Genomic DNA, 11,330 nt, shown 5'->3' on the forward strand with positions numbered 1-11,330 from the left:
GATCGATCGATCAGTATGGTGATGAAAGCTGTTCATTTCCCTGCAGTCACTGTTGCCATACTGGCATTGGCAACCTTCCTTGTCGTCTCTGCCTCTGACCCCAGTCCTCTGCAGGACTTCTGCGTAGCAATTAACAGCACCGAATCTGCTGGTATATATATTACTACTATTATCATTTAATTTCATAATGCATGCATTACCATTGATTATTATACATGAAACTTAATTATTTTTTTGTGCAAGCAGTGTTTGTGAATGGGAAATTCTGCAAGGACCCAAAGCTTGCAACAGCAAACGATTTCTTCTTTTCCGGGTTGACTCCGAAAAGCGCAGCAAACCCGCTTGGTTCTACAGTGACACCCGCGAATGTAGAGCAAATAGCAGGACTCAACACTTTGGGTATATCCTTGGCTCGCATAGACTATGCACCAAATGGCCTCAACCCTCCCCACACTCACCCACGTGGCTCTGAAATCCTTGTGGTCTTGGAAGGCACACTCTACGTTGGCTTTGTCACCTCCAACCTTCCAAACGCTAAAAACAAGCTATTCACCAAAGTGTTGAACAAGGGAGATGTGTTTGTCTTCCCAATTGGTCTCATTCACTTCCAACTCAATGTCGGACACTCCAACGCTGTGGCCATTGCTGGCCTCAGCAGCCAGAACCCAGGAGTCATCACCATAGCCAATGCTGTCTTCGGCTCCGACCCTCCCATCTCTGCCGATGTTCTTGCCAAGGCCTTCCAAGTCGACAAAAATTTGGTCAACTATCTCCAGAAGCAGTTCTGGTACGACAACAATTAATAGATATAGGCCCATCTGCCTGCCAATCGGATGCTATATATGGCCAATTATATCATGCATGCTTTTCACTACACAAATTACAAGATAATATTTGATTAAATAAAATGGTTTGCTTAATGATGTACTTCATCCTACGTGGATTTATTTGATGATCAATATAATTATGATAATGATATTGCCCTGCTACGTGCTGCTGTACATGTGTGTTCCATTTCTCGATCAATCTCTAGCTTACTTCACTTTGCATACATGCAATCCAAGAATGTCAAATATATCCATTTAATTATATATATATATATGAACACTTGCCTATGCTGGTTCCTGAGTCAATTAATTTGATAACAAAGACTTCAAGAGCATTGAATATTTAATACAACTATTAAATTGTTTTATGTCAATTGAATTGTCCAAGCACCTAATTTTTGGATATTTTTTGGTAAGTATGCACATCTTCGATCACTTACTGATTACTCCAACTTGTAAACTACTAATCTTATATAAAGGTAATCTATCAAATGCAATGATTGTTAAGCTGAGGGAAATATTGGAATGAAAACAAGGCAAAAGGAATGAGAACCTGCAATCAGATTTGGTACTCACGCACACTGCGTGAATGAGCTCACTTTTCATATATATAAAGGATTTACAAAACCAGTAGCTGAAGTCACGTGAGCTATGAGCTCATTTACAGCTATTAAAAGAAAACTTATTACAAATTATAGAATGCCACATGGCATCTCAAACTTAACTAACTGCTATAACAGATTAGTTGCTTCATTTCTATTCTAAGCTCGTGTGAGCTTGATGGCTGAAATCAATACAGCCTTACATCATTCAACACTCCCTTCTAAGGCTTTCATTGATTTCACAGAGAGCTTGTCTCTTAAGTAGCCAAATCGATCCTTAGGCAAAGCTTTAGTGAAGATATCTGCAATCTGCTCTTCTCCCTTGCAGTACAATAGATTAATCTCACCTTCTTTGATTGCATCACGAATGAAATGGAATTTTCGTTTGATGTGCTTAGATCTTTGATGGAACACAGGGTTCTTGGCCATTGCTATGGCTGAGGTGTTGTCACATAGCAGTACAGTTGGTTCAATCACTTCTTCTCCAAAATCTTGCAAAACAAAACGAAGCCAAATTGCTTGAGTGGCTGCTTCAGATGCACTGAGGTATTCTGCTTCTGCAGTGGACAATGCCACACTTTGCTGCTTAACAGATGCCCATGAAAACACACCACTTCCAAATGAAAAAGCATAGCCAGATGTAGATTTCATGTCACATTCATCTCCACTCCAGTCACTGTCACAATAGCCAACCAACATTGCTGAATCTCCTTTCTTGTAATGTATTCCATAGTCTAAGGTCCCCTGAATATACCTGAGCACCCTCTTAGCAGTGCCATAGTGTTTAACAGAGGGATTACGCATGAATCGAGCCAAAAGACTAGATGCAAACATAATGTCTGGCCTTGTTGCAGTGAGATACAACAGGCTGCCAACCATTTTTCTGTAGCATTCCTCTCATCTGCAGGGGCACAATCATCATCTCTTCTAAGCTTATCAGAGATTGCCAAAGGGGTAGAAACAGACTTGCAGTCCTTTAATCCAAATTTTTCTAGAAGAGTCAAAGCATATTTCCTTTGATGAATGAAGATGCTGTCCTTCATTTGAATAACTCCAATTCCCAGGAAATGATGCAACAGACCTAAGTCAGTCATTTCATATTTCATCATCATGTCCCTTTTGAAATCTTCTAACATCCTTTTGCAGCTTCCAGTATACACTATGTCATCCACATAGATGGAAACAATTAGTGTTTCTTCTCCTTCCTTGGTCTTGACATAGAGAGTGGCTTCACTGGGGCTTTTCTTGAATCCACACTCTAATAGATAAGTATCAATGTTGCTGTACCAGGCTCTTGGTGCCTGCTTCAAACCATAGAGAGCCTTTCTCAATTTATATACCTTGTCCTCTTTTCCTTGAACAAGAAAACCATCGGGCTGATCTACATAAACCTCTTCTTCAAGTACCCCATTTAAGAAAGCAGACTTTACATCCAATTGAAATAAATTCCACCCTTTCTTGGCTGCTAGGCCAATCAAGGTTCTTATTGTATCTAACCTTGCCACTGGTGCAAAGGTTCCATTGAAGTCTACACCAGGCTTTTGTGAATAGCCTTTGGCTACCAGTCTAGCCTTGTGTTTTTGTACAGTTCCATCCAAGTTTAACTTGGTTTTGTACACCCATTTCACTCCAACAATTGGCTTGTCACTTGGTCTATCAACTAGACTCCATGTTTGATTTTTTTCAATCATCATAATCTCTTCTTTCATGGCTGTTACCCAAGCTTGATCATTTGATGCCTCTGCATAACTTTCTGGTTCCACAATACTCAGTTTGCAGTGAGCAAATATGTCATTTAGATCTCTCCACTTCTTTGGAGTCGAATCATAAGTGTCTTGAAGTGCAATCTCACCTTCATTTCGAGCTGGGGAATGCAGATTCTTTGAACTAGATGGCCTGCTTGCTGAATCATTTTGATCATCCAAGATTGGTGCATATTGTGCAGGAGTATTAGGCACATGGTCAGGTTCAATCTTCTTTGCATCATCTACACTGTTCCAAGGGACTGAAACATACACAGTTTGCTTAGAATCCCAGTCCCACATGCCATTTTCTTCAAATATCACACTCCTTGCTACAATCACCTTGTTGCTTCCCAAGTCAAACACTCTGTAACCTTTTTCCCTAGTACCATAGCCCACAAAAACTCCCTTCTGACCAGTTTGGTCTAGTTTTTGTCTGTTCTGAGCTGGAATGTGAGTATAGCAGAGAGAACCAAAGATCCTCAAGTGTTTGACCCCTGGTTTTCTTCCACTAAATTCCTCAAATGAAGTCTTGTGCTCTAAGGTGCTGGTTGGACATCGATTTAGAAGATACACAGCAGTGTTAACTGCTTCCCCCCAAAAACAGTTTGGCATTTTCTTCTCTAATAGCATTGTCCTTGCCATTTCCATTATGGTTCTATTTTTTCTTTCAGCAACACCATTTTGCTGAGGAGAGTATGCCACTGTCAGTTGTTTTTCAATTCCAAGCTTAGAACAAAATGATTCAAATTCTGTTGAAGTATACTCACCACCTCTGTCACTTCTTATCTTCTTCACTTTGAAACCTGACTGAAGCTCTACCATAGCCTTGAACTTTCTGAATACAGCCAGCACATCTGACTTGTACCTGAGAAAATATACCCAACACATCCTTGTTTTATCATCAATGAATGTGAGAAAATATTTGTTTCCTCTCATTGTTTCTGACATTGGTCCACATACATCTGTGTGAATCAATTCCAAAGTTTCAGAAGCTCTAACTGATTTGCCCTTGTCAAATGCAGCTCGATGTGACTTACCAATTGCACAGCCCTCACATACATGCTCACCCTTTGTAAGTCTAGGCATTCCAATCACCATTCCCTTGTCTTGCAGCAATTGTAGACTGTCAAAGTTCAAATGCCCATATCTTCTATGCCACTTCCAAGATGAATCAGCAAAGGTGACTTTATTTGCCAAGGCAGGTCTTACATCTTTAAAATTCAAAGGAAAACATCTGTTTCCTTTCATCTTCACATTTGCAACCAGGTTCTTTAAGTCTTTATCACCATAAATAGAAGCCATAAAATTCCCAAAAACAAGCCAGTAGCCATGTTCAACCATCTGACCAACACTCAGCAAATTCTCATCTAAACCAGGTACAATCATCACCTCAGATATATACATTGTTCCTTCCTTGGTTTCAACAGGCAAGACACATTTTCCTGTTGACTCCACCAACTCTCCAGTACCCATTTTCACCTTACACCTGAGGCTTCGATCTATGTTTATCAATAGGGACTCATGGCCAGTCATGTGGTTGCTGCAACCACTGTCAAGAAACCACTCACTTTGATTTCTTTCAACTGCAGCCTTATGACATGCATAAAACATAGTGGTTGTTTCCTCCACTCCATTGACATAATTTGCTGCTTGAATTCTTTTGTTTGGTTGATGACAATCTCTCATCATGTGACCAAACTTGTCACAATTGTGACATTTGACTTTACCCTTAAACCAGCACTCACCATAATGCAGCTTCTCACATATCTTGCACTTATTCTTTCCCACATCAGTGCCTTGCTTCCCACCATATTGACCCTTATTTTCCCATTTTTTATACTTGTTCTTCCAATCCTTCCCATTTCGTTTATTCCCATCATTCCCATTGTTTCTAGGCTGATGACTTTGATGTTTAGGTGTGACATTCATACTCACAAAGGCTTTTTCAGGTTTCTCATTCTCTTCATCATGCCTAGTTAATCTGAGCTCATAGCTTTTGAGGGAACCAAAAATTTCATTCACAGAGACTGAATTCAAATATGATGTTCTTTCCAAAACAACACACATAGGGTCATAAGTTTTTGTGAGACTGATAAGTACCTTTTGAACCATACGCTGCTGAGTTAAAGGCTCACCATATTTCTCCATTTGATTTGTTAAGTCAAAGAACCGAGCAGAGTAGTCAGTTAAGGACTCACCCTCCTTCATTCTCATATATTCGAACTCTCTCCTTAATCCTTGTAGTTTCACAGATCTGGTTTGCTCATCCCCATAATACTCCTGTTGAAGTAACTCCCAAGCACCCTTTGATGTGTCCTGGTTCACTATTCTTGCAAAAATTTCCTTTGAGACTGCCCCCTGAATGATTCCCAGAGCCTTTGCATCTTTCATGTACAAGTCCTCAACATAAGGATCAAGCTCATCTTCTGCATCTGTGCTTGCAGATTCTCCTTCTTTCACCTTTTCTCCCTTCTTCTTCTTTGATTCAGGAATTATAATTCATTTATCTACCAACTTCCAAATCCCATGAGATTTGAAAATGGTGATCATACGCACCTTCCAAAACTCATACTCTGTTCCATCAAAGATTGGAGCTCTCAGCTCCCCACTTCCAGAGTTAGTCATTGCAGTTTGGGATTATCCTATGAGACACTCACCAATTGCAATTTCACAGTACAACGCCCAGATTTCTATGAAGGAACCTGGGGCTCTGATACCATGTTAAGCTGAGGGAAATATTGGAATGAAAACAAGGCAAAAGGAATGAGAACCTGCAATCAGATTTGGTACTCACGCACACTGCGTGAATGAGCTCACTTTTCATATATATAAAGGATTTACAAAACCAGTAGCTGAAGTCACGTGAGCTATGAGCTCATTTACAGCTATTAAAAGAAAACTTATTACAAATTATAGAATGCCACATGGCATCTCAAACTTAACTAACTGCTATAACAGATTAGTTGCTTCATTTCTATTCTAAGCTCGTGTGAGCTTGATGGCTGAAATCAATACAGCCTTACATCATTCAACAATGATTAGTGAGATAATACACATCAGTAAAACAGCAACATAATATGGACAAGAATATTGAAAAAAAGAGAGTTCAAAGTGGCACTATTAGCTCTCTATTAAAAAGGAAATCAATACAACTCCAAAGAACAGAAAATGCATTAAGTGACGCCTTACAAATCGCAACATTGAATAATGAAATTTTACAACAATTCATGGAGAGGCTATCAAACACCGATCAGTTCTATTTCTAAACATTAATTAAGCTAAGCTGCACCCATATATTATCAAAGGAAGAATACGATGTTTGAAAAATCAAGATGTTTCTCTTCTACTTCCTCTGCCTCTTCGGAGGTCAAGTTGACAAGGGGTACTATAAAGCTACTGCACAAGTTGACAGGGGTATAAAGCCACTGCAATCATGACCACAGTGCTTAGAGTATGAAAAAGATGAGACCTTCTCCAATTTTTCATCATGTCCATCATCCCCAACTGGTTTACACACGAATGGGTGATTCAAAAGCATAGCAGCTGTGAACCTTTCTGAAGGGTTCCTCACAAAGCACTTTCCCAAAAAATCTTGAGCCTCTTTGGACAGCCATCTAGGAACAATGGGAATTTCGGAAGCAATCCGATGCTTTATATCCCAAACTTTCTTGTCAGTTTTCACATCCCATGGCAGCTTTCCAGTTAACATTTGGAACACAACACAACCTAAGGCCCATATATCAGAGGGCTGCTCCTGAATACCATCAACAACAGCTTCTGGAGGAAAATACCATTCAGTTCCTTGTAATCCACAAGTAGGCTTCCCGCCATTCCATTTAGCGGCACTCTTTGCCAAACCAAAGTCCCCAATTTTGGGCACAAAATCAATACCAGAGGTGGAAGCACAACAAGCATCACTACTGTTTGGCCTCACAAGTAATATATTATCAGGCTTCACGTCACAATGAACATAACCCTTTTCATGAATGCACTTAAGCCCTTGTAGAATACACTCTGTATACTTCCTTGCTTCACATTCACGCAACCTACAACCCTCGGATTTCACTATCAAATCCATTAATGTTCCTCCGCAAGCATACTCCAAAAACAAATTGAATATCGGAGAGCCATCACTACCAACTGTCACATCATCTGCATAACAATCAATAACAAAAGGGCAATCACGAAAAGTGTGCAGAAGTGATTTCTCCATCACCAACTCAACCGAGACAGAGAGCTTTGTCGATTTCACCGCCATAATCTGAGGCATACCCTTGAACAGCGAACTGGGTTTCTTCAAAACAGCCAAATAAACCGATCCAAAGCCACCTTTGCCGAGCATTCGCCCTCGAACCCACGCATCACCACTGACATGCATATCCTGCTCTGTCTCTGACAGCTTTGCTCTTTTCCTCTTCAATGACGGCATTGTGTACATAAAAGCTTCTGATTGTTGGTCTAACAAAAACTAAGAGATGTACAGAGAAAGAGAGAAACTCAAACTGAATGTGAGGTAGAAGTGTTTTCTTGAAGCAGAGTTATGAACTTCTGAGTGTGTTGTATATATATAAAAGGGTTTTGGAAACTCAATAACGCGGAATTTCATTTTTCCTAGTGGTGATAGGAATGGTGACTAACAGTGTTGGGATATAGAAATATAGAGAGAAATAGAAACCTTGTAACGCAAGCAATGGCGAAGACATGGTGGGGGCAATGGGGTCAACCGACCCCTATAGCTCTTTTTTTTTTTTTTTTTTAATAATTATATTGAAGCATTTTTTATTAATTATTAATAATAATTTTGTTTTTTTTTTAATTTTAGAATACATTGACAATGAAGTTGATAAATATAGAACAAACTTGGATAGATTTGATGTATTCTGGCCTTACGCTTCTTGGGGCATTACCAGTCTTCCATTCATAAGACCTATTGGGGCCTTTAAGTCATTAATTTCAAGTACTAACTAATAGGGAAAATACGTCAACATTGAGTAATGCTGAGGCATCAATCATCATGAGATTAATTCTTTATTTAGTGTTGTTGATTTGTTTTTATTTTATTTTTTATATTTGATGTAATGAAGGGCAAGGCCGCAAGGGGAATAGTTAATTCCTTTCTTATCCACGTATTACAAACAATGTCAATCAGAATATTATAACAATTAATAGTGTAAATTTCTTTTGCAGTCATATATGCTGTGTTTAGGTCATATATCAGTTTGGTTTCTTGTTGTGGGCTTTGCAAATCAGCCCACAGCCCAATTTATTTTCCACATCTCTAGGCCTACTTCCCCGTAAGTTAGGAAGTCCAACAAGCCCAGCCCACTCTATTTTGAATCATGATTCCGTCTCTAGCAACAAGCAATGGAAACCATAAAAAGTGAGGACATTCTAGTCAAAAACAAAATGTCAGGAGATAATGGATAATTTGATAACAAACAGATATCTTTTTTTTTGGGCCACTAATAACAAACAGATATCAACAATACAAAAGAGTTTGATTTTAAGTTTTTAACTCATAACCATCATTGTACTTCAAGGGGAAAAAAAAAAAAAGTGAAATTATTTTTTATTTTGTAATTATTAGTTTTGTACTAGTGTACTACTTCAAAGGAAATTTACAAAATATATACAAAAAGGAATCTCACTAGAAGCGTAAAGACTAAAGACACATGAGATGAGAGAGCTAATGGTAACTAAAGCCAAGAGTAAACTGTTTGAGCACATGTCACTTGTCTAAATCATCTAAAGTGGAAATAATAGATAGATACACAAAAACATATGTAAAAAGGTCCCAAAAACTGGATATAGGTTCATCCAGACAAGTCCATGAATGAATGATTGTGCACACTGTATATTGTATATATGCCAACTGGTTAGAAGGGATTTTCTATTAAGAGTTATCAAAGATTCCCTAATTTGGGATGAAGATGTAGAATGAATGGTAGATATGAGACACTCATCACCTATTTCTCGCTCGTCGAATGCTCTCCTGATCATTTAGTCTCCCAAAAAAGTACATCACGTTTTCCCCCAAATTCGAATATAAATCTCACACCTGTGTTCGACGAGCGAGAAAGAGATGATGGATTTTTGGGCCCGTGTTAGGGGTTAGGTGGACAGGTGTCGCCGTGTCACTCATTTGGCGGGAAAGGTTTGCTGGGATGGTGACACGTCGCCAAGTAATCCCAGTCATCAAAAGCCAAGCTGACATTTAACTGATCTCTTAACGAATCAATGAACGAAAGTCTATTTTTCAATTTAGATAATAGATCGGCTGTATATTTAAAATATTTTAAAATTTGTGAACCTCATTGAAATAACATATATAGTTATGTGTCTAAATTAAATTTATGCCTACTTTTTACTAAGGTTATAACAGACAATTTATTAGGCAGGTTTTATTTCAGTCGATGACTTCAAAGTTGAAACAAATACTTGAAACGTTTTTTTTTTATTTTTTTCATTTGGGATGAGTTGAAAGTTTAAACAGATACTTATCCGGCTGAAGAAAAAGAAAGCCAGGACAAACATGAGACCATGGACACCGGAGAAAATCCATTCATTAATTATTAGATTTTCATCCAATTGCTTACAGCATGAAATATTTTAATCGATCACAAGTTCACAACGCATAGTTTGATGTATTATATACAAAGAATAAAATTTCGGATTTTGAGGAAATTTCGATGAAAATTTCGACGGAAATTTTGAAGATTTTTAAATTTTGACAAAAATTCGACGGAAATTGCTATTAAAATACATAAATTTTAAATGAAACTTTACCATATGTTTATTTAACATATTATCTACTACATTGATAAAAAGTACCCACAACGGAGGAGCCGCCCCCACCAGGCAGGAGGCCACAGGTCATAACGCACTCTTCGCACAACAAATCCACTTTGAAGTTGACTTATTCGCTCGGCCAATCGTCGGAATGTGTACGAGATACCATAAGGGCCCAACTTTTGCACTAAATAGCCTTTATAAAAAAATGAGAGTTCTGGGTTGGTATTGGATCCGTTTATTCTAGGTGGTGTGGTACAAAGCAATTCAGAACGAGCGCATTATAGAACAAAACGCCGGACCCCCTCCTCCGCTTCCGAAAGGAGTCACCTTTGCTCGAGACTGGCTTGCTCTTTATTGAAGAAACCAAATTGTATAATATGTTTCATGTGATATGTGATGAATATAATGCACGCTGGAGGCAAATACTGTTAAATAAAAATGAGTGTGCCTCTTATTGTGCCCATGTATAATTTGTTTATACTCTCTAATTTGTATAATTTGCAAAGACATACATAATTAATAACAAATGATGTTAGTTGTTCATGGACTAATTGTATACTTTGCAAAGACATACATAATTTGTATAATTTGCCCACTCTAAATTATAATTTGTATAATTTGTCCATACTCTCTATCCATATTCCATAATTTCATACAATAATAAATCACCAATATGTCAACGCCTCAACGGGAAGTAGCAAGCTTACTCAATAGGATTTGGAAATGGTCTTTTGTGAAACCCCGAATCTTTACAAAATTTTATTTCAAAAAATAATTTCAAATAAATAAATAAATAAAATGTTTTGAACATTTTTGTAAATTCACTTTTAAACTTAAAAAAAAAATTAAAAAAATTATTTTTTTATTCAAACTCTTCATTCTCTCTCTTAATCACTCACGGGTGATTTTTCTTTCTTATCTCTCATCTCTCTTTCATATTTTTTGGCCACTCATCTCTTTCATTAATCATTCATGCAATCAATTCGAAATCTACTTTTCATTTCTTATATCTCATCTTTCTTTCATTTCTCACTTTCCCACTCTCTCTCAAGCTCCCTGCAAGTCTGCAGCTCACCTCTCCGGCTCTCCCTCACGAACTCAATTTGATCTGCACTATTTTCCCTTTCTGCTCTCTCTTGGTTCTTCTCTGTCCGGCCATGGGTGGCCATGAAATCACCCTAGAAATTCTCCCCTCATCCTCCTCATCATCCTTTCTGTGGTTGTGTTTGTAATTTCTGTCTACTATATTTATTATTTTTGCCTTGGCTAGCTTGGAGAATTGAACTTATAAAATAGGCCACAACACAAGAGGGTCGACCAACATATTGATCCATCCAGTAGTAGAGCAAGCATATATCATATAT

General features: G+C 38.1%; 2 protein-coding genes across 5 annotated transcripts; one reads left to right on the forward strand and one right to left on the reverse strand.

Annotated features, from left to right (window-relative positions):
- The first annotated feature begins 15 nt into the window (after positions 1-15).
- LOC147275445 (germin-like protein subfamily 1 member 11) lies at positions 16-865 on the forward strand. Of its 4 annotated transcripts, none has more exons than XM_086255862.1 (2): positions 16-151; positions 244-865. In XM_086255862.1, the coding sequence occupies exons 1-2, from the start codon at positions 16-18 to the stop codon at positions 801-803; spliced, it is 696 nt and encodes a 231-aa protein (XP_086111988.1). In that variant the 3' UTR covers positions 804-865. The 4 variants fall into 4 exon arrangements, with proteins under 4 accessions (XP_086111988.1, XP_086111989.1, XP_086111987.1 ...); XM_086255863.1 differs by having other exon boundaries at positions 247-865; XM_086255861.1 differs by having other exon boundaries at positions 22-159; positions 243-865.
- Positions 866-6,559: 5,694 nt separating this feature from the next.
- Positions 6,560-7,603, reverse strand: LOC147275446 (mitogen-activated protein kinase kinase kinase 20-like). Its single transcript, XM_086228415.1, has one exon. The coding sequence runs from the start codon at positions 7,601-7,603 to the stop codon at positions 6,560-6,562; it is 1,044 nt and encodes a 347-aa protein (XP_086084541.1).
- Between the last annotated feature and the right edge of the window lie 3,727 nt (positions 7,604-11,330).

This window comes from Dryas octopetala, chromosome 9, assembly GCF_963921425.1.
Source record: "Dryas octopetala chromosome 9, drDryOcto1.1, whole genome shotgun sequence".
NCBI lineage: Eukaryota > Viridiplantae > Streptophyta > Magnoliopsida > Rosales > Rosaceae > Dryas > Dryas octopetala.

Coding starts and splice junctions, on each gene's coding strand:
- LOC147275445 (XM_086255860.1), top strand. CDS start 22: ATGAAAGCTGTTCATTTCCCTGCAGTCACTGTTGCCATACTGGCATTG. Junction 153..223: donor AACAGCACCGAATCTGCTGG/TATATATATTAC, acceptor ATACATGAAACT/TAATTATTTTTTTGTGCAAG.
- LOC147275446 (XM_086228415.1), bottom strand. CDS start 7,603: ATGCCGTCATTGAAGAGGAAAAGAGCAAAGCTGTCAGAGACAGAGCAG.